This window comes from Drosophila arizonae, chromosome X (genome assembly GCF_054131065.1).
Source record: "Drosophila arizonae isolate 15081-1271.41 chromosome X, UAZ_ARI_1.0, whole genome shotgun sequence".
Taxonomy (NCBI): domain Eukaryota; kingdom Metazoa; phylum Arthropoda; class Insecta; order Diptera; family Drosophilidae; genus Drosophila; species Drosophila arizonae.
Window position 1 is genome coordinate 6,589,657 of NC_142927.1, and position 23,999 is coordinate 6,613,655.

The 23,999-nt window shown below is 39.4% G+C and overlaps 1 protein-coding gene across 1 annotated transcript; it reads right to left on the reverse strand.

The window, feature by feature from the left end:
• Nucleotides 1-22,915: 22,915 nt before the first annotated feature.
• Nucleotides 22,916-23,761, reverse strand: LOC108618073 (uncharacterized). The gene has a single exon (XM_018013979.2). It carries the CDS (start codon nt 23,751-23,753, stop codon nt 23,007-23,009), a length of 747 nt encoding a protein of 248 aa, XP_017869468.1. The 5' UTR covers nt 23,754-23,761; the 3' UTR covers nt 22,916-23,006.
• Between the last annotated feature and the right edge of the window lie 238 nt (nt 23,762-23,999).

A 23,999-nucleotide genomic window follows, 5' to 3' on the forward strand; every position in this document is an offset into this window, starting at 1 on the left:
ATAGCCTTTTCTCTCTCTCTCTCTCTTTCTCCTCTCTCTCACTCTATCTCTGTCTAGCCCTTTCTCTCTCCCTCTCTCTCTCTCTCTCTTTATCTTTTTACTCTCCCTCTTGCAAACTAACCTATTAACTTCTCTCCATCGTTTATTCTTGTTTGTTTTTTTTTTCTATCCCTCCCTCTCCTCCCTTTCCCGCACACTTTCTCTACACCAGCTTCTAGCTCCACTTCTTTGATTTATTTGCAAATTCTTTGCCTGATACCCATAATTCCTGGCATATTTTTTTTGTTAATAACTTTTTGGCGGATATCTGCAGCTGTGGCAGATAAAAACCAAAAAAATAGACAAAAAAAAACAAAAATGAAAAAAAAAAAACGAAACCAAAAAGAAATACCTTCTTCATTGTCAATGTCTATTAAGCAAATGAAAACATTTCGCATTTGTTGGGGCGACAGGCGACAAGCGACAGGCGACAGGCAGCAGCGACAGCAGCTGGAAAACAAGTAAAAAGCTGGCTAACGCGGCGTATGCGCAACATCGCAAACAACAAACATGACAAAGAACTTGGCAACAGAATACGGCAATCTAACAAATAGCAATGAAAAACTGACAGCCTGACCGAGCTGATGGGGCGAGAGGGGGAAGGGTGGTGGGCGGAGGGTGAAGGGTGAAGGGTGGAGGGAGAGAGAGAGAAGGCGGACTGAAGTCCAGCTATTTCGAATGTATTTAGCAAAAAACTAAGAAACCAGCTAGCTTGTAGCCAGTGACAGCAAACAAGGCGAGAGGGAGCAAGAGGGAGAGAAAGTGAGAGAGTGAGGGAGAGAGAGAGAGAGAGAGAGAGGGTGGATACGGTTGAGAGAGTGTGGCCTTGTGAAGTTCACGAAATTGGCAATATTTGCAAAACTTGCACAACTAAATAAACAAGAAAATTTAATAAGAACGTAACCCAGATGCAGACAGGTCAAAGCGAGAGAGAGAGAGAGAAGGGGAGAGAGCGAGAGCGAGGGAGAGGGAACACGTTAAGCGGTCAAAAAGTGAAGTTGAACAAGAAACACAAAACTAAATGGAGCGCGAATAACGTCGAGTGGATGCAGGCAAAGTAAGGGTCCGGCAAAAAAAAAGGGTGCAGAGGGGCAGGGGGAGGGGCAACGGCTGGTTGCGGGCGAGGGCATTGGGCTTTACGGTGTAAATATGACAAATGCATGCGCAATACAACTGCAAAATGCAATGAAAGTGGGCTGCTGTTGGCAGTGTGGGCGGTGTGGGCGGTGTAGGCGTGGCAAGGCGCGCAGCATGAAACAAATAAAGTGCTGCGAAATGCAACCAGTGTTGCGAAGCTGACGAGCAATGAGGACGGGAGGGTGTGGGGCAGGCAGGGTGAGGGGCGGCTGGCTGCAACAGGGTACCGTTATAGCACTGTTGTCGCTGTAACAACTGCCCCGCGTGCCGCATTTCGCTGGACAATGGCACAAAGTAATTAATTTCAATTTGTAAAGTTCAGAAAAGGCAACGCGCAATGGCCCCAGTCTGCCACGCTCTCACCCTCCGCCTACCCCACCCTCTACCACTCCCTCTCTCTGTTTCTCTTTCTGCCCCCACTCCCTGGAAGCGTGTGACAAGCTGAAATAATTGCACCGCATGCAGATAAGCGGCGCCCCAACAAAGCAGCTGCCACAACAGCAGGCAGCAACAATGCCCAGACAACTTAATGTGCAACAAGAGATAAAGAGAGACAGAGCGAAAGAGAGAGAGAGAGAGAGAGAGAGAGAGTGAGCGAGTGCAAACTTAAAGGCGATGCATCTTGCTACCCCGCCACGCCTCCAAATCTTTCAAGTTGATTTCAATTTTTAGCCCCAAACATTTCAGTTTGCAGTTTCCCTTTCGTTTGGCTCGTTTCACTTACTCCTTTCTGTTTTCCTCTTCTTAGTTTCGCCTGCATTTTGTATTCGTTCTCGTTTCGTGGCCCATAAACAAGAGTTGTGCTCGCATGCAGATTGACCGACTAACAGATACCCAGCACTCAAATTGTTGCTGCTGCTTCATTTCTTTGCTGGGCAACAGTCGCTTTTTTCTTGGGGCATGCCTGACTGAGGAATACCCATCATTTAGGCAAGCTGTTGCTTCTACCGTTCCCGTTTCATTTTGTATTTTTACAATATTGTCACTTCATATGGGGAGTAACTGACTACGCTATACCCAACAAGCGTGCTTCGATTGCTGCTGTTGCTCCTGCTAATATCATTATATTACTTACTTAAAGCTTACTCATTGCTTAAAGCTTAAGACTTATATTGAAACAGTTAAGCCCACTGAGAGCTTTCCAAACTTTTGGAACTATAAATTGAGCAGCTTCATTCTATGGTCTATATGTATCTATATATTTCTTATAGAAATCTGAATTTGAAATTATGTATTTCGTTCATTTGTTTATAGAGATATATACAAAAATTTGAATATACAGTTGAACTCGGTTATAGCGACACTCAAGGGACCGTTGTCATATCCGCAAGACTCTATAACCATATAAATTAGATAACTATATAAAACTATATAAATTTGCCTGGCGACCAGAAATTTCGTCCCAATAATTGTACGAACGCTTTAAGCGTAGTCGCTATAACTGAGCTCTACTGTATATGAAAACATTTCGATATAAATAAAATAGGATGTCTGAAATTATTGAAACTATATTGCAAAAGTGAAATGAGGTATTGATCAAAGTGCAGTAGTATTTTTTTTTTTTTTTTTTTTTTTTTTTTTTTTTTTATATATATATAGTATATATATTTACTATTTTATTTCCTTATTTCATTAGTATTACCCGAACCATAATCACTTGTGACGCCAAGAAATATGACTCTAAATTTGAGTATAGCTCGCACTCATATAAGATAGACAGACAACAAATCCAAGACCCGCACATCATAGCCCATTCAGCCATCCACGATGGGTATAAGAAACGAAAAAAAAAGAGACAAAACAAAACAATGCAATAAATTAATGCAACATAAATTTACGGCCTACTGCAGTGCTGCATTGTAACAACAACAACAACAGCAGCAACAACAACAACAACAATAACAACAATGACAACATTTTGTGTCCGTTTGCAATTTCTAAATTGGCTGCAAAGTAACAATGCGAGTCGCGTTTGAATACGTTTCTTAAAGGACTACAAAAATTGGGCATAGTTGACTAGAGCTTCACTCGATTGGAAAGTCAATACACTGCACGAAATGTGTGTGTGAAAGGCAAAATGCAATTGCAATAGAAGATGAAGGACTGTAATAAAATATGTACAAGTATCAGACTGAACTGAAAGCATAGATTCAATGGTATTTACGCTCAGTCACAGAATCTCTCTCTCTCTCTCTCTCTCTCTCTCTTTCTCTCTATATATATATATTTAAAGACTTTCTATTAATTATAGTCATGATAAGCAAACGTCTGTAGTCTGGTAGCCAAGGCAACTGATTGAATGCCTCGCACTGCACGTGCCGACTTTGCTGCTGTATTAATTATATATGCAAGGCAGTAGATAGGGACAGGATGTTGAGGTCTGGATGACCCACTCATTGTGTGCAACTGAACAAATGGCAAGTGCGGTTTTATTGTCCTCAGTCAAAGGACAAAGCCGACCCGGCTAATTAGAGACGTATCACCAAGCACATGTCGGCCAACTGAGCTCGTACAGCCAATATGGGCGTGGAGTTACGCCGAGGACTGAAATGGTCCACACATAAGCTAAAAATAGCTATGGAGAATGACATCATATTAATAAATATTAATAAAAACAAAAAATGAGATCTAAAAGAAAAACAAACATTGACAAATATTAGAAAGAAAAAATAAAAAAAATAAAAAAAAAACAAAAAAAAAAAAAAAACAGCAAAAAAAATCAAACAAAAATTTTAATGAAATGTTGCTAAATTAAAAAAAAAATGTTTATATTTTCTTGAATTTATAAAAAAAAAAAAATAAACTAAAAAAAAAAATTTTTTTTTTTTTAAATATATATAGTAAACAAGTAAGAAAGCTCTAGTCGAGACTGCTCGACTACGAGATCCCCTGAACCCTTGGAGTGCTAGCTATTTCAATAATTTTTCGCGTCTTTCAGCTTACACAAGAAACACACACACATACACAAACACATACACATACAAGCACCCACGCATAAACACGCATGGGCTGCAGTCTGCGCTTACTATGAGAACTTAATTGTTTAATAACTTTTTTTGTGGACGTACGATCTTCATGAAACTTTCAGATTATGATTATAACATGAACATGCATGGAATTGCCAAAGCACAAGTCTCTAGTATTTGAAATACGAGTTTTACAAAAGTGAGGGTGAGGGGGTGAATTTAGAGGTGTGGGGTAAATTTTAACAAAAACCGAAATTGTATAAATTGCATATAAGCATACATTCAAAATTTGGAGACTCTAGCAATAAAGGTGTAGAAGATATAATTTTATAACTGGTTTTCGATAAGGTTTTTCATCGATAAAAAAAGATCGGGATGAGTTATCGAATTTTAATGATAAACTCGATATCCGCGCTGTAATTACGAACATTTTACAAAAAATTTGAAGTCTCTAGCTTTTATATCTTCGGAAATCGACGCGTTCAAACATACGGACAGACGGACAGACAGACAGACGGACAGGGCCAAATCAACTCAGCTCGTCACCCTGATCAAGAATATATATACTTTGTGGGGTCTGCCACGCCTCCTTCTGCCTGTTACATACATTTCAACAAAACCATTATACCCTGATTTCCCATTTTCAATGGGTTCAGGGTATAAAAATATCTAGTACACTTGCTCTCGCAAATGCTGCTCCCAGGTCCAGTCAGGATGCCAATTCCCATCAGGATGCCAGTTACAGACAGGATGTTGGGACGAATATCTTTGTCCCCCAGTCTATACACGCTAGTAATTAGTTTAAACTTTTATTGTTTATATCCCCAACACGATTAATGTAACACTCACACTAAAGACCTACACATAGTAGACGTCAACAAATTTACAAAAATTTACATTAGTATAGAGTAAATCAAAAACATAGTCAAAACAGTCAGTTAGAAAAAACTGATGTGACTTGACTATTTAAATTAAAAAAAAAAAAAAAAAAAAGTCCATAATATAACGCTCGAGGCTTATTGAATGTTTGCCTCTCCGTTGCCTACCTTATATACGATATTTAAAATTCGAAGTCGACGCCTACTTAGCTCGGAAATTTAATTCATGGCGTCGAATTTTGCCAGCCGATATTATTTTGATAACAAATTCGACCCATAGAGTTTCCAAATATTGCTAAATTATCGATAATTTATTTCGTACACTGGTTTTTGATAACCCTACTCAAAATTTATCTGCAATAAATTGTCGAACAAATCCTTCTATCAGTCAAAAGTTAATGGCATTGGACATATATTGTTGCTGCTTAAAGAGTTGACACGCACACACACACACACACACACAGACACATCACGCCTATTTCCCCTATTCTGGGTATTTCTGTATTCTCTGTTTTTATCTCACTTTTTCAATTGAGTTCTGGACAGCGAGGCTCCTACACAGTGCTACAAGTGACAGAGTGCAGCTACTGGTAAATTATGTGCATGGCTATGGACAATGTTTTATGAGGCATGCATCTCCCACCCTTATGCACTCTCACACTCTGACACACACACACGCTATCACACTCCCTCTCCCTCTCCCTCTCTCTCACTTAGTGCTCTTGCGCGTGTATCATAATTTACCAGCGAACAGTTGGCTAGCGAAAGGATCTGAATTTGGAGCCAGCTGATACTGATTAGGTTTTCTTGTTTTGTTTCTTACTTTTGTATACCCTAACAGAGAGTATTATGAGCTCTTGAGCTATTGAGTCTCAAATGATATATCTACTTATGTGTATAAGATATGTAAGAAAAGTTTTTAAAAATTCTAGAACCAGTTTGTAACAAGTCTCTCAAGTCTTTTAAGATCCATTAGCCAGGAACTATACAACAAGAATTTTATTAAATTATTCAATCAATTAAATTATTCAATCAATATTATTAAATTAAGATTGTTGTGGAATATAAAATATAATTTTATATAAACTCTTTTCAGAATACGATTGACTTATTATGAATCGATTAATTAAAGTCAATTCGATTGGCTTATTATGAATCGATTAATTAAAGTCAATTCTGCATTATAAATTTTAAGTTGAAAACATTAAATAATAATTATGAAGTACAAATAATTATAAAATACAAATATTTTCTTCAGAAAGTGTTATCGATTAATTTAGAATCGATCAATTTAAATAAATTGTGGTTAAGTAGCAAGATAGATAGATAGCAAGATAAGAATATTATCAACTAATTATTAATTAGTCAATTCGATAATATTTAGGTATACACATATATTCTCATACTAATATTAGCTCTCACTTTACACACTCATCTACCAATAAAAACCTCTCGTTTATATAAATGTGATTTCCTCTTTTGTCGCTGGTCTACAAATTACACTATCGTGACTGTTTGTTCCAAAAGCAACTGATTGAAATGTATATTAAAAGTGTGTAGACAAAGTGGAGAAGTTTTCTGAGAAAATGGTGAAGCGACAACCGCTAATTAAAAATGCATTCGTCTTCTGTAAAAGGAAAGAAAGAAGAAAACCAAAACCGTTTTGGCCCGATAACTGGGTAACATCAGCGGCTACTGCTCTGCTCTGCTCTGCTCAGCATTGGTTGAATTTGTAGGTCTGCTTGGCTCGGTCCGTCTGGCATAAATCTTTATTATCACGAAACGACAAACGACAATGATATACCACAGCGAAACAGGGTATCGAAATGGAACACGATGATGATAAATTCGGGTGTACGAAATGAAGATATAAATAAATATACAGCCAATAAAGCATAAGACATTAACTTGTTGGCTACCAGCGCCACGCAGATGAAGTGAAACTTAATTAGCTACGCTGTGGCTGGCCAGGCCGTTGGAGGGCAGCACTGGGGGTCTCTGATTGGATCTCGCTGTGAGTCGTTGCGTCGCTGCGTCGCTGCGGCGACTGTGACTAGCATTGGCATAGCATTTATGAGTTGGTGGTCCATCATGATGTGGCTAATGAAGTGCATACAGTTACATTTGCACTTTCAGCGCCTTTCATTAGTATTCGCACTAATTGTTACCCCGACGGGGCATGGCGGGCGGGCAGGCGCACAATTTCTTTCGACCCTCATTTGATTGGATTTGCCAGGCCGCCACAGTTCGGGCCCAATGCAAACAATCAAAACTTGCTTCAGCATCACCAGCAACAGCAGCAGCAGCAGCAGCAGATGCTAATGAAGTCATCTCATCAGCGTGTTGCATACAAATGCGTCGCATTCGCCTGCTGCCAATTTCCGCTCTTGATTTATGCTGCAAAATGTTGCAACAACAGTAACAGCAATAGCTGGCAATTGGCTATCGCCGGCAATAGGCAAAATCTGTGAGATCGAAAAACGACAACAATCAAATCGCTGGGCGCAAAGGCGCCGCTGATTGATGACATTGATTGATGATGTTTGCCGGCCCAGCAATTATGCCAATTACAACGGACTGATTTTTATTTCACTTTTGCTGGCTTTCTTTTTCGCTGAAAATGCAATAAAAAAGAGACTAATTTGATTTAAGGCAGGCCTAATCAAAACTATTTCAATTTGCTTGACTTGATTGAGGACTTGATTGATGAACAGCAAGCTTGAAAGCCCTATTTAAATTGATAATAATAAGGTATATAGACACTACAAGATAACTGATTGAATGAGTATATAAGAGTGCAAGAGTAACTGATATATATATATATAGCTTAAATTTCTGTATACTTGATTGAAGATTTGATTGATTTGTAGCTGAGTTCAAAGACTTCATTTTTCAATGCTTTATATGTGATTGATTGAATAAGTTTTTAGTCAATATGTGGGATAGGTCAATCAAAATAATAACTCCAGGCCTCGAACTCTATATGTATACACTTGATTGAGGGCTGGATTGATGAACAGCAAGCTTGAAAGGCTCTATTTAAATTGATAAACAGAAGTATTTATATAGAGACTACAAGATAATTGATTGAGTAAGTATAGAAGAGCATAAGAATAACTTACTTAGGGACTCTTGGTTTTAATTTGTATCGCTCTATATTTGATTGAAGACTAGATTGATACATAGCAGGCTGCAATGACTTTGGTTGAATTAGTTTTTAGTCAATATTTAGCTCAGGTCAATCCGCATGGGAACTCCAGGTCACGAACTCTATATCTATACAATTGATTGAGGGCTTGATTGATTAACAGTAAACTTCAATGACTTCATATTTGAATATGTGTCTTCACAGAGGCTAAAAAGCAACTGAAAATTGTTTAATGGATTGAATTAATTTTTAGTTTATGCATAGAAGATGTTGATAAGAACTAGCTTAGAGACTTTGGAATTATACAGCAGAAGGTACAGTTCTGAGTAGGACAAATTTGTATCTAAAAATTATAATTGTACATTTTTATAATATATAATATTTGTATGAAGGTTATATTCCTTATATTTCTAGAAGTCTGCTTCAGCGCCAGCTACACTGCGACCACTCATAGCCAATCTGCGGTTCTCACTGTCTCATGTACGACTATAAAAAAATAAAATTTCCAGCTATTTCAGCTACATAGATTCGTATGTTAGATAGCGCGAGTCAGAGACGCGGCAAATGCTAACGGATTGTGGACAATGTTTCTACTTTTTGCAAATATTTTCCAAGAAGTCCGGAAATGAATCTATTTAGCCGAAAGAAAAGCAATTGCCGAACACCTAAAACATATTATGCTGCAATTTTTGTTTTGTTTTCTTGTTAATTTTATCAGATTCTTGGGCACAGCAAGCAGAGAAACAATAATGAATTAGCCATGGCAAAGACAACAATTAAGGCAGAGAAACATTTGACTACCTTCAGTCGAGCTGAGCCCAAAAAACAGCAGCTGAAAAAGACATGCGGGTACATAGACAGATAGAGAGAGAGAGAGACAGAGAGAGAGAGAGAGAGAGAGAGAGCGAGAGAGAGTGAGAGGGGCAGGTTGATAGTGACTATGAAAGTGAGCGAAAATTGAGGGGCAGGGCAATGGCCAAAAGAGAGATGAAACCAAAGATTCGCAACAAAAATCTGCTCAATCACTTTTCACTTAACCCAAACACAAGAACTTCAAGTTGATGTACGAGGCCGCATGTGGAGGCTGCACCAATTGTAGAGGAGAGCAGGGGCTGGGAGAGGGATAGCACACAAAGGCAAGGCAAATGGGTCAGAGCTAAGGGGGGCAGTCGACTCCGGGCGGGCATAAGAGGAATAGGCATGTGTAAAAGTGATGTGTGGGCTTTTGAACACCAAAAAATAAAAGAGAACAAACAACAACAACAACAGCAGCAACAGCAGCAAGAAAAGCAGCGACGGCAGCAGCAGCAGCAGAAGAGCCAAGCAGAAAGCAGAAAGCAAAAAGCAAAAGCAAACTTTACTTCGATGATGATGATATGCAAAAAGGCCAAGTCGGGAGCAAAGAGCACAAGCCGTAAGAATTGGGCAACAGCACATGTGCACACACACACACACACACACTCACACACACGCCTGATATTTAATTCCTACTCCAAAGAGAAGAGGAAGAAGCAGAGGCGAAAAAAAATATATATAAAAGCGTTGCTACGTCAGCAGCAGCAGCAGCAGCAGAAGCAGCAGCCAAGGCAACACTTGACCCAAAAAAAGAAGAAGAAGAAGAGGAAAATACAGCAAAAGTGCTTTGCCCAAAATATTTAGCAGCAGATAAAGTCAACATGGCAAGGCCTAAACTTCCTGGCCGAGTCGAATATCGTAAGTCGTGATTGATAGTGAACAAGTCACGTGAATTGCCACGGAAAACGCCAAATCAGCGATAGTCGATAAATATTAAGCATCGAGGGTTGGAAGTCAATTTTTTATTATTATTATTAGTTTTTGTAATTGTTAATAACAACTAAGAACGCCGCAGTCGGGCATTACCGACTGCAGTAATGCTGTCCGATTTATTTTCTGATGTTCCATAATCCATATACAAACCCATAATATAATAATAATAAAACATAAAAATAAACTTATATAAATAAAACATAAAAAAATAAAACATAAGCCAAAACTAAAAAAAAAAACAAAAACAAAATAAATAAAGAAATAAAAAAATAATAATTCATCTATATAATCCGTCTCTATTAGTACAATTCGCATATTAAAAAAAAAAGTACAATAATTAATCTAAACGTTTTAGATGTATATTATTATTAAAGTATCTAGGTAAAATTTTAAATTTTGTATAAAGCTTTTCTCTCCAAAAAAAAAAAAAAAAAAAAAAAAAAAAAAAAAAAACAATAAATAAATATAATAAAAAATAGAAAAATAAATATTTCATAAAAATATATATATATAAACAATATTTATAAATCAAAATTGTTAATTTGTTAAAAGATCTTCTCTTCAAAAAAAAATAAAAATAAAAAAAAAATCTAAAAACAAAAAGAAAAGAAGAAAACAATAAATAAATAGATAAAAATAAAAACATAAAAAAATATATAAGAAATATATAAATACATATTGCATAAGAAATATATATACACAATATTTATAAATCAAAATTTTTTAGTGTGTTAAAAGATCGTCTCTTAAAAAAAAAGAAACAATAAATAAATAAATAAACATAAAAAAATATAAAAAATAAATAAATATTGCATAAGAAATATATATAAACAATATTTATAAATCAAAAATTTTAGTGTGTTAAAAGATCGTCTCTTAAAAAAAACAAAAAAAAAAAAAAAAAAACAATAAATAAATAAATAAAAAATAAATAAAAAAAATAAAAAAAATATAAAAAATAAATAAAAAAATATAAAAAATATAAAAAATAAATAAATAAATATTGCATAAGAAATATATATAATCAATATTTATAAATCAAAATTTTTACTTTCTCTCTCTTCTCTTAAAACAAAAACAAGTAAGAAAGCTCTAGTCGAGACTGCTCGACTACGAGATCCCCTGAACCCTTGGAGTGCTAGCTATTTCAATAATTTTTCGCGTCTTTCAGCTTACACAAGAAACACACACACAAACACATACACATACAAGCACCCACGCATAAACACGCATGGGCTGCAGTCTGCGCTTACTATGAGAACTTAATTGTTTAATAACTTTTTTTGTGGACGTACGATCTTCATGAAACTTTCAGATTATGATTATAACATGAATATGCATGTAATTGCCAAAGCACAAGTCTCTAGTATTTGAAATACGCGTTTTACAAAAGTGAGGGTGAGGGGGTGAATTTAGAGGTGGGGGGTAAATTTTAACAAAAACCGAAATTGTATAAATTGCATATAAGCATACATTCAAAATTTGGAGACTCTAGCAATAAAGGTGTAGAAGATATAATTTTATAACTGGTTTTCGATAAGGTTTTTCATCGATAAAAAAAGATCGGGATGAGTTATCGAATTTTAATGATAAACTCGATATCCGCGCTGTAATTACGAACATTTTACAAAAAATTTGAGTCTCTAGCTCTTATATCTTCGGAAATCGACGCGTTCAAACATACGGACAGACGGACAGACGGACAGACGGACAGACAGACAGACGGACAGGGCCAAATCAACTCAGCTCGTCACCCTGATCAAGAATATATATACTTTGTGGGGTCTGCCACGCCTCCTTCTGCCTGTTACATACATTTCAACAAAACCATTATACCCTGATTTCCCATTTTCAATGGGTTCAGGGTATAATAATAAAAACTGTGTACTAGCTTTGGTCCCACTGTGCCGTCTCTTACCTTTATGCAAAAGTCTTTTGCATCGACTTAAATGTTCATTAAGCCAGGCGATGTATGCGAAAGCTGCTATCGCATAGCTGATGCTATGTGACTTGGCAGCTTTCAGAAGGGCTCGCTGCAATTTGTTATTGGTATTGTTGTTGTTGTTGTTGTTGTTATTGCTATTGTTGCTAAGCGCCTGCAGTTTTTTTTTTTTTTTTTTTTTTTTGCCTAATGCGAATCGAGCAGGCGGCAAGAAGTTATTGGCAGTTTCAATGTGTCAGCAGCAGCAGGTGGCACGCCCACGTTCGTTGATGATGAAAGTGCGTCAAATGGTTTTTTGATTTGCTGTTTGCTGTTTGCCGTTTGCGTAACAAAAGCTAGTTCTCTCACTCACTCGCTCTCTCTACCTCACTCCCTCTCTCACTCTGTGTGCCGCCTCCCCTTTGCCTAATTGTGTATGCGTGTGCAGTGCCTCAAGCCTTGCGTAAATTTAACAAGTTGCCACTTGAAGCAAGCCCTGGCCAAGACAAAGCCAACAGCAACAAAAACTACGCCAAAACTGGCAAAAGGCAAGACTCACTCTCTCTCACCCTCCCACTCGCTCCTTCGTTCTCTCTTCCTCACACTTACACTTGCCAGGATTAATTTGATTTAGATGTTGAACTCTGCTGCCTGTATTGTGGACTTCACACTTGTCATACACTTACCCAGCTGCTTAGAGCCAAAGCGTTGCCAGTTGCCAGTTGCCAACGAGATTTACGGCTCTGCCAGCTCTGTGGCAGCCGCAGCAGCAGCAGCAACACATTTTTAAGTAAAACACTTTTGTATATTATCAGGTAAAATATGTTCATATATTAACATGCTTTACTATTGCAGCTTAGAGTATTTCTATTTTGTGAGCAGCTAGATTTGCGAGAGATTGTAACTCTTAGTATTTGAGGTATTTGAGTGGATGTGGGACCATATATAACAAGGTCGGTTCGAGTTTTAGTCTGACAGAAGACAAGGCAATTATTAAGGTTAATATATAAATACAAATTTTTATATATAGATAGTCTTATTACTTTCGCTTATCACACAAGCTTAAGCATAGAGCGTACAGCTGATGGGCTTATGGATCTATCTCTCATATCATATTATATGTGGCTGTACATATCTGACGGACCCATATGGCCACCCTACACCTATTAAATGGACCTATATATATATATATATATTTTTTTTTTTTTTTTATTATTATTATTATTATTTTTTTTTTTAATCATAAAAAAAAAACACAAGTAGATTTGTTGATATTACTTTTTGAGCATTATATCTTTCAAATGGTCGCCTTAAGCTTGTACTGCGTATTCTGCCCGTTTCGGTCAAAAGATATAGGGTTGCCAGATGGTTCCGTCGCATATGAACAGCCCTGTATTATATGATATGACAGTTAGATCCGTAAGATTATCAGCTTTATTTAAGAATATTTTCATGTTTCAATATATACTACTATATTTATATCATATATAACTACAGTAGAGTCCGGTTATAACGACTCCACTTATAGCGTCTGTACGGTCTTAGACAAACTTTTATGAGCAAACTTATACGGCTATAGCGTTTTCCGGGTATAACGACGGTCCCTTGAGTGTCGCTATAACTGGATTCTACCGTATTTACATATATATAGTCAGACACACAAGCTTAAGCATAGAGAGTAAAGCTAATTTACTTATAAATACCTACACACACATCTCTCATATCATATCTGTGCATATATGATATGATATGAGAGATATGTATGTATGAAACACATTCATATACCAATATGACTCAACTAAGGCAACTAAGGTTTAACATATCATAGAACTTAGAGCATATCTCAGCTGAGCTCTAAAATGCTTTTGCAGCGCATTTGATAGTCGTTGCGTTGCCCGAAGTTTGGCTTTGCTTTTGTCAGCTGGATTTGTTGTTAGCTGTTGCTGTTGTTGTTGCTGGTTCATTTTTCTTATTTTTTTTTCGAGGGGGGGGGAGGTAGGGTGAGTGTGGAACGGCAAACAAAGTTGCCACGTTGCCGTTGACAGCTCAAAAAACACTTAAAACGCTGATTTACGTCACGTCTTAGACAGGCAGCGCCCCCTCCCCCCGCCCTAAAGAAAACAAGCAAACCACCCACCGCCACCCGCCCTGTTGCCCATTGCCAATGCCATCGCACCCCGTTGATCATTACGACGCACAAATTTGGCGCATTGGCAAATTGACTTTGCCGACTGCAGGCGACGGCGGCTGCGGCTGTGGGCGTGGCACGGCCTGAATGCCAGCATGACGGCGCAACAAAATTGTGAAGGTGCCAAATTGTTTGGGAGGGAGGGCTGCCGCCCACCCACCAATTAGCGACGCTGCTAAGAATCCTCAAGCCTTTTCGCATAGGCTTTGGCCATTCGCTTTACCTTACTGCTACACACTTTTTTTCGCACCCCCTTTCTTCCTCGTATTTTGCTTTTATTTCTTTTCGATTTTGCTTCTCACTTTGACAGCTGCAAATTAATTAGATTTCATTATTTTGTGCTGCTGATTGCGCCTAATTAACTGTACTTGAAATTTCAATCATCCAACAAGGCCGAACGTGGGTGGGGGGGTCGGGGGGTGTGTGTGTGAGGGGCGTGTCATGGCGTGCCGTGCCGTGGCGTGCCGTCTACTGACCCTTCTTTCGCATTCAATTAGACAATGTGCTGCAATTATGTTAGCAGCCGGCATCAATCAATTAAATTCTTATCAATGCATTGTGCGGCGTATCCTTTAACAATTGACCGGAAGGGTCAAGCGAGGCGTGAGGTCGCTGTCAGGGCAGGTCAGCTCAGGTCAGCTCAGGTCAGCAACAGCTGTGACCTCGGCTAATTTTGTCAAGCATTTCATTAAAAGTGCGAAATTCATTTGATTTGATTCAGATTGAGTTGAGTTGATTTGCGTCGATTAATGCTTGTCAGACCGACTAGGTGGCAACGCCAAGGTGACAGACAAATGGGCATGGGCCATACGTCTAGGAATGATTACACATCTAATTGAATCTTATATAAAAGGATATAAATAATTAATATGCACAGACTTGCTAATTATTAGTATTAGAGTGTTGGTATATTCGATAACTATCGATAACTCTTACTCCTGCTTGATAATATATTGTGCAAAATGTATTAAAGCCATGCGGAGATACTTGGTGATACTTAATCACCTCATGCTCATCATTGGCCGGCGGCTGCATACGACATCATTTGACATCAAGTGATTATAGTATGCTCTGGGCCTAAGTCAAGTGCTTAGTTCAAGCTAATGGGCTCCGTATTTCAAAACAGTTGGCGTATTTAAAGCCATTTCTGACTTACTGCAACTAGTTAACGAAAGGCTTTATTAAGGCATTGCCAGCAAACCGCCTATACAGTGTCTCACTTAAGTCCTCGTTCTATATAAATTGAGTGAAAATCTGTAAAATTTTAATGCCGTTTTATTAGCTAATTACATAGCTTTCTGTCTGCCTGATTTTGGCCTATTTTCGACTCCTGCTGTTGTACCTAAGCTATCCAATCACAGATGGAACTGCAACTTTTTGGCTGTGACAAATTATGTTTGCAATTTTCGTTTGGGATTTTTGCTGCATTCTTCGATAGTTGGATAGTTCCTTGAATTTTGCTGCAATTTATGTCCACTTGGCAATTCAATTTTAGCAAAATTCGTTCGATCAGAGCCATCCACTGCATATATTCGAAATTAGGCGCTCTGCTCTTTGTATGCTGCTTAGGTAAAGGATATGAACGTAAAGTTGTGCGATGCCTTTTTGCAGTCCAAAATTCATTAATCATGATTTTTCTTAAATTAATCAAAGTATTTCAGTAGTTTATTTTATTTTTTTAATTTATTGTAAATATAAAAAAACTGTATTAAAATTTTTTATTGTACATATTTTAAGTTGTTTTTTTGCCCTTGCTCTTGTATATTTTTAATGCAATATATGATTTTTAAAAATTGTCTTTGTATGTATTATTTATCTACATACATATTTATTTGTTTTGTACTTATTTATTTTTATTTTATAAATTTTATATTTTAACCTTTTTTATGCTGTTTTATTTGTTTGTTTATTTTTTTATTATTATTATTTTATTTATTTTTTTTTTTTATTTAAATATTTTTCTCTAATTTTCCTTTAATTGTGTTTTTGTATAATATATTGTATATATTTACATATTTTAATATATTGTATTTATTTATAATTTTAAATTTGTATATACTGCATTGATTTCTATTTAGATTGTGCTCTTAGTTATTAAATTATTAATACCATAGATAATTCTCAAATTTCAAGACTAAAAACATTTTTCCCAATTTTAATTATTTTCTTAATTTTCTTCAGCCGCAATTCACGTGAAGGGTATTTGCTAGTCGAGCAAACTCAATGCAAACCAAATATAGCCATAAATTCAGCTTGACCACAATCCATTAAAGTCACACAACAAAAAATGCATTTAAAGTATTTTAATATATCAAATCAGTTAGATGCGACCATTAAGGCCAAAATATGAGTGAACGAGCCTTGGAGGCAACTAGCTCTGTAAACACGTACACATTCATATACACATATACATACATATGAGTATATTTATATAGATTTGCTATATATGAGCGTACGTATCTTGATTTTAGTAATTAACTTTAAAAGTCATTTATCAATCAATCAGCCAGAATGTGTCAAACTAGAGTCGCAGCCAAAAAAATTGAAGCCAACAAACCAAATGGCAAAAATTTAATGGACGCCAAGGGGAGAGATGAAAACAGCACAGAAAAACAACAACAACAACAATCCAACACTCCACTTGGCTCCACTCGATTCGATTCAAGTCAAGCCGTGTCGAGTCGAATCGAATCGAGACGACAAGTGTGCTAAAAAGCATTCAGGAGAAGGTCGCACTCGCCGCGGAGGCCGCAAAGCTGAAAATTGGCTTCCAACTGGCCTGCGAAGCGGACAAGCGAAGACTAGCAAATCAAACGTCAACTGGCCAAAAAAAGAAAAGAAACAAATTCAAATAAATAAACAAACAAATACTAACGTACTAACAACAAAGTATTACACTTCTGTAACACTTGGCCTCATCAAGAAAAAGAAATACAGTAATAAGAATTTGATATGGCTAGATTTATACACATATAAACTCTTTGTATCTAATCTAAGTGACTATCTGTTTATATTGTTTTTGATCGCTAACAAAATAACGAGACAAGTTATCGATATTTGTATTATATAGGGGGGTATACCACCCTTTATGTAGGGGGTATTATATAGGGGGGTATAGGGGGGTATATAGGGGGTATAGGGGGTATAAAGGGGATATAGGGGGTATATAGGGGGTATATAGGGGGTATAGGGTGATATATAGGGGGTATAGGAGGGTATATAGAGGGGTATGTAGGGGGTATAGGTGGTATAGGTGGTATAAGTGGTATAGGTGGTATGGGTGGTATAGGTGGTATAGCTGGTATAGGTGGTATAGGTGGTATAGGTGGTATAGGTGGTAGGTGGTATAGGTGGTATAGGTGGTATAGGTGGTATAGGTGGTATGGGTGGTATAGGTGGTATAGGTGGTATAGCTGGTATAGGTGGTATAGGTGGTATAGGTGGTATAGGTGGTATAGGTGGTATAGGTGGTATAGGTGGTATAGGTGGTATAGGTGGTATAGGTGGTATAGGTGGTATAGGTGGTATAGGTGGTATAGGTGGCATAGGTGGCATAGGTGGTATAGGTGGTATAGGTGGTATAGGTGGTATAGATGGTACAGGTGGTACAGGTGGTATAGGTGGTACAGGTGGTACAGGTGGTATAGGTGGTAAAGGTGGTATAGTTGGTATAGTTGGTATAGGTGGTAAAGGCGGTACACCGTCTGCAAAGGAAGAGTCATTGCTGTTGCTTAGGCGAGTTGGCCAGACCCTTGAGAGGTGCGAATGGCCATTAGACATAAGAAAAGGAACAACTTTATAAATCTAAGTGACTATCTGTAGTAGGAGTAAAAGGGTTCAAGTTTGCTAGAGTAAGAGATAGAGACACTGAGAAGTGGGCCAAGAGCGAGAAAGAAGACCGAAAACAAGTGAAAGTCGTGTTATATATAGAAACAATACATATTCCCTATTGTCATAAAAAAACATTGACATATCTAATCTGAATCTCTAATCAGTATAGGTGATGCATATACGTCTCTTGAGTGGGCCTCGCCTAAACAGAAGCATAATAGTATACATATATAGAGTGAAATAGCCGAAGAGTAGCCCTAGGGCAGCTATTAAGTAAAATCAATAAACGATATTTCTTCGGTGGAGCGCATTTAGACTTTCAGTCATCGAACATAAACAGGTAAGAGTGCTTTAGCAGAGAATGCGCGACTAGGAAAGACCGCCATAGAAATACCCTAAGATATGCACAAAAATGGAATTTAATTGATAATGAGGAAAAGTCATGATCTATCGAAAAAAATATATATGCCCCTACTGATTATGGCTTCGTGGATATGTATATCTAGAATTATACAATTTAAATCTTAAGTGTCTAACATATGAGGCTTACGAAATAGCTGTGTTCATATGGAAGGATGGATAATAGCAGGTAAGGATAGACGGATAGACGGAGGAATGGGTAGCCGAACTGGTGCATTTCTGAAGAGACGAGCGAATAGAACGACAGACAGACGGACGGACGGATAGACGGATAAACAGACATACGGCTGGAAGCGATTGACTACATCAGGTCTATATGAGTATTATAGTATAGTGAAACACTTCTGGAAGGATGGCTGGAAAAGGTATTCAATCTGAATTAGATCAAGACTTTAACTAGATCTCTGACTGAATTTTATGACAATAATCAAGCTCAAGTTCTCTTTCTATCTGAGATATATGTGACATATATACCCTAACATATATATAATAATATTCCTCTACCCCAACTCTAAGTCGGCACTTGAGACACCTGAACAAAGCTGGCCAAAAAAGCGGTACGCCTGCTTTACCCCGTTTCAAGTACTCGTTGAACATGAAAATCAAACACGTCACGGCAATTAAAAGCGACCAAGCTGGTCAAGCTCAAATCCACACTCAAATTCGATACAGAGTAAACAGAGAAACCGAAGCACCGAAGAAGAGGAAGACGAAGAAAAAACTAAATAAATAACCGAATAACGAAAGCGCTTAAATGTTTTGCCTTGCCAATTGAGCATTCCAAGTAAATTTTTTGCTTCTTTTTTATTTTTTTTCCTGACCTGATAAATGACAAAGGCGCCCATTTATTAACCTTAACTACAATTATGGCTGCTGACCACAGGCAGGCCGACTGGCAGGACTTGGCTTTGGTAACGGTTACAGCTCCGACTCGAACTTCCATTCTGATTCCGGCTCCGGCTCCGGCTCCGGCTACGACTACGACTGAGGCACTCTGCATGCCAAATGCGAGCATTAACTGCCATTAGTTGTGGCCTATGTGTGTGTGTGTGGCAGCTGATGATGCGGCATGCGGCATGCGGCTCAAACTTTTCCACTTTGCAACTATTTCAAAAGTAAAACGAAACTTGGCCAGCCTCCTGCAACTGCTGTTCCTCGCACTACCCCTACGCCTCCTCCTCCTCCTCCTTTTCCTGCTGCTGCTGCTGCTGCTACTGAACACTGTCAACGCTTTTTTGGTGCCAGCAACTGACGTCGATTTCCAATGCGATTCATGTCTACTGACCCGCTGCTTCTCTACCCACCAGCACCACCACCTCCTACTCGACTGCCTGCTGCATGATTTATGATTTTGCCAAAAGTATTTCTGTGGTCAGCAGCAGCAGCAGCAGCAGTCTAGAGCCTCGAGTCTCGAGTCTCGGGCCGTCCGACATACAAAGTTGTCTGCTCAAATCATTTTAATTGAAAAAAATTACACATGAACGGAGCCAAAAACTGAAAACGAGAATAAAAATTCTACTAAATGGCAGCAAATCAGCAAAAAGCCCAACACCGAAGACAGAATGCGCTCATCGAGCAATTGAAAATCATATTATATTATATATATATATATATATATATATATATATATTAAAGGGAAACAAAATGCTCTACGAGATGGTTAAAGAAAAAATAAGTAAAGTGAAGAAAATAGAAGAATAAAGGAGAACATAGAAGAGAAGAGAAGAAAACAAAAGAGTGGAAGAAGAAAGGGAACAGGCAGTATGAAAAAAGGATAAGAAGAAAAGATAACTAAAAGTGAAGTGAAGCAAATATTAGATATAAGAAGAAAAGAAAAACAAACCGAAGGGAAGAGTAAACAGAAGCTAAGAATAAAGAAACAATGAGTCAAGAGAAGAAAACAGAAGGAAAGAACGATTAAAAGAAGAGGGAAGAAAAAAAATTAAACCAGGAAAAGGAGATAAAAGTATGGGAGCAAATAAAACAAGAGAACAGAACAGAGGAGAATACGCGAAACGAAGCACAGAACACAAATGAGAGGAGAACATAAGAAAAGAGAGAAGAGCAGAAAGAAATGAAAAATAAAACAGAAAGAGAAGCAGAAAGGGAAAGAGAAAGAAAAAAGGAAAGATAAAGAGAGAAGGAAACAGATAAAACTAGCAAGTGTAAAAAAGAAAAGAAAAGAGAATATAGCGGAAGAGAAAGAAAATACCAAACAAAAGAAGAGCAAATGAGGGAAAAAGAGAAGCAACAGGGGAAAAAAGGAGAAAATAACTATAATCGAGAGAAGAAAAGAACTAACGGAATAATGGAAATAATTACCATGATCTATGTCAAAATTAAATATACAACACATCCGTAACACTAGATGGCGCCATCTATGGCTTCAACAGCAAACTACGGGTTAGTACAAAAAATCGATCCTCTATATCAAAGCATATATTAATCAGGAAAATTAAACTTTGGCTCCCGTCGAAGCTCAGCACAAAACGCAGAAGCCTTTTCTATCGAAAGGGCAAAGAAATATATATATCCAGTGTGTTCATGTGTAGATCTCTTTATGAGTGCCGGCTCGTTCTGTCTCTCTCTCTCTCTCTCTCACTCTCTCTTACTCACTCTCTCTCACTCACTGCTGTCAAGCTTATATGCCCTTCAGCTAGACAGGGCACAGAGTATGGGCTTGGCCATGGCCAGTGAGCTCTTGTGTGTGTGTGTGTGTGTGTGTGAAGGCTAGAGTACCTCAGCTCCGTATCTGGGGGGGGGGCATTGGCTGTGCCTAGGCCTGGCACGTTCGCTAGCTACCGGAAATGTCCATTCACTTGCATATTAACAAAGTTCCGCACAGGCAGCGGACTGGACTGCTTGCATATACTTGGCAGTACTTAATAAACTCCCGGGACACAACGAGTGAAAATGACGAGCAGACGGACTGACTAAGAGCCATATGTGTGCGTGTGTGTGCACGTGTGTGTGTGTATGTGTGTGTGTATAGCTGGGCATTCCCCAGCCATTGCCCAACTAAGTTGCTCGTCCATCACAAATGAAGACGAAGAGTGACGGGACGGGCAATGCAAGTCACAGTGGCCTTTAGAGTGGCCTTTCCATAGCATACAACTGTGCGACCGCCTGTGGCGCTGCCCCGTCTCCGTCGCCGTCACCGACACCGACGCCGACTCTGACTGTGGTTGTGGCTCGACTTAACTGAAACAGGAAAGTATTTCGAAGGCACCGGAAACCGGAAGCAAGCAATAATTCAAATGAATTTCAAATCAAATCATTACAAAACATTTACAAAGTATGCGCAGCAAGCTGCACAAAACCGCACGAATCCCCCAAGCAACAACCGGAGACGTAGACTGAGACGGAGGCGTACGCGGAGACGTAGACGTAAACGTAAACGGAGCCGGAGCCGGAGCCAAAGTCGGGCGCCCGCAGCCTTCACTTGCATGCCATGGCAATAGCCTTGAGACAGGACCTTGGGACCACAATCGTACACCCAGCGCCACCTATCGGTGGCACTTCTAGGCAACTGCAGCAGGTGGCCAAGTGATTAATTTCTATTATTATGACACTGATTAGGGCCACTTACAAACTCATTACAGTCATGAACACACACACACACCAACACACACAGCGAGAGAGGATGGGAGAGTGTGGGCCTGCTCTGGGCACATTTATCAAGCCATTGGCCGCCACATGGAGCGGCCGTTTGTCTTGCACTTGACCAGGTCCAAAACCAAAGCAACTAAATCAACAGGCAACTGCAGCGCCCGGAGGCCGGCGCCATATGCCACGTGCCACGTGCCACGCGCCACACCAGTTGTCAAGGCCATTAAAGTGCCGGACTTGCAAATGCAACGGCAAACATCGAGCACGCCATTGGGAGATATCCCAGATATTATGTTAAGTATGTGATTCGAGAAATGGAGCAACTTTCGATTGAGAAACTCAAGGTGGATAGATGAGAAACTTGTTAAAGATGAGATGATAAATAGTTATAGCACAGAGAGAGAGCGAAAGAGAAAGATAGAGAGAGAGAGGGAGAGAGAGGAAGCAAGAGGGGGCAAGATATAGAGATAGAGATGGAGATAGAGATAGAGATAGAGATAGAGGTAGAGATAGAGATAGAGATAGAGATAGAGATAGAGATAGAGATAGAGATAGAGATAGAGATAGAGATAGAGATAGAGATAGAGATAGAGATAGAGATAGAGATAGAGATAGAGATAGAGATAGAGATAGAGATAGAGATAGAGATAGAGATAGAGATAGAGATAGAGATAGAGATAGAGATAGAGATAGAGATAGAGATAGAGATAGAGATAGAGATAGAGATAGAGATAGAGATAGAGATAGAGATAGAGATAGAGATAGAGATAGAGATAGAGATAGAGATAGAGATAGAGATAGAGATAGAGATAGAGAGGGAGGGAGAGTGAGAGGGAAAAAGATATAGGGAGAGATAAGAAACGATAAAGAATAGTTTATGGTTATGTTAGTTATGGTTTCCCCGACTAGGTGATACCCTGACCGCAGCAAAAAGATAGATAATGTCGTTAATAAATTTCATTGAATAAATAAAAATAATTTAATTTCGTATATAAACTTCAAAAAAAAAAGGTTTTATAATAAAAGTCGTACAGCTTAGTGTAAATTGCGGTGTGTAGGCCGAGCCGAGTGCTGCCGCTGTTCAGCCGCGATTCGGACGCACGACGAGCACTTGCGGCCGCTTTTTGCCATTTTTGCCCCTGTTGCCCCTGCGACGACGCCTGCCGTTGCCCTTCTTGTTGCCGCGACGGCGACGCTGCTGGACACGACGGCGATTGCCACCTCCACGGGTGGCCACGGCCTGGCCAATGACCTGGGGCAGCAAACTGTTGACGGGCGACGAGCCCAAGATCGCCTGATTGAGGGCCGCCTGATTGCCAGCGCCGATGCCGGTGCCGGTGGTAGTGATGGGCGAGGCGTTGGCATTGCCGTTGCCATTGCCCAGGCTCACAATGATGACGCCATTGCCAGCACCGTTGCCAGCACCGTTGCCGGCACCGAGACCCGTGCCCAGGCCCGTACCGAGACCCGTACCGAGGCCCGTACCCAGGCCTGTGCCCAGGCCAGTGCCCAGACCTGTGCCCAAGCCAGTGCCCAGACCTGTGCCCGTGCCGGTGCTGATGGGTCGCAGCTGTTCGAGCATGTCCTGCTTGTTGGTGATGTACTCGTTGAGCGCCGCATTCAGTCCATTGTTGCCGCCGTTGCCGTTCGCATTGCTATTCAGGCCGGAGGCCAGAAATCGCAGCTGCCCATTCTGATTGCTATCCTTGACGTAGAGTCCGGCCAGCCGTGCCTGATCCGCATCCCCAGCAACTGCTGCGCCCAGCGACAGCACCGCCTGTCCGACCAACACCGTCAGCAGAGCCCCAATGTGTACGCCTCGTGTCATGATGCCCTCAGCGTTGACTGTTGGCCAGGCCCGGCAGCCCGTTGGCTTTTATAGCGATCGGCAGAGCCGCTCTTGCGCATGATATGCAAAATGCCATATCGATTGGGTCCATTCAAAACTGTACGCTTTCTTCGCATCGATTCTATGCTGGGCACAATTGCGAATGTGCTCATATCATTGCCGGCGATGCGCGCCGGCCATTAGAAAGCCGGCTAGGGCCTGCAGGCAAAATTTCAGCACTGGGCC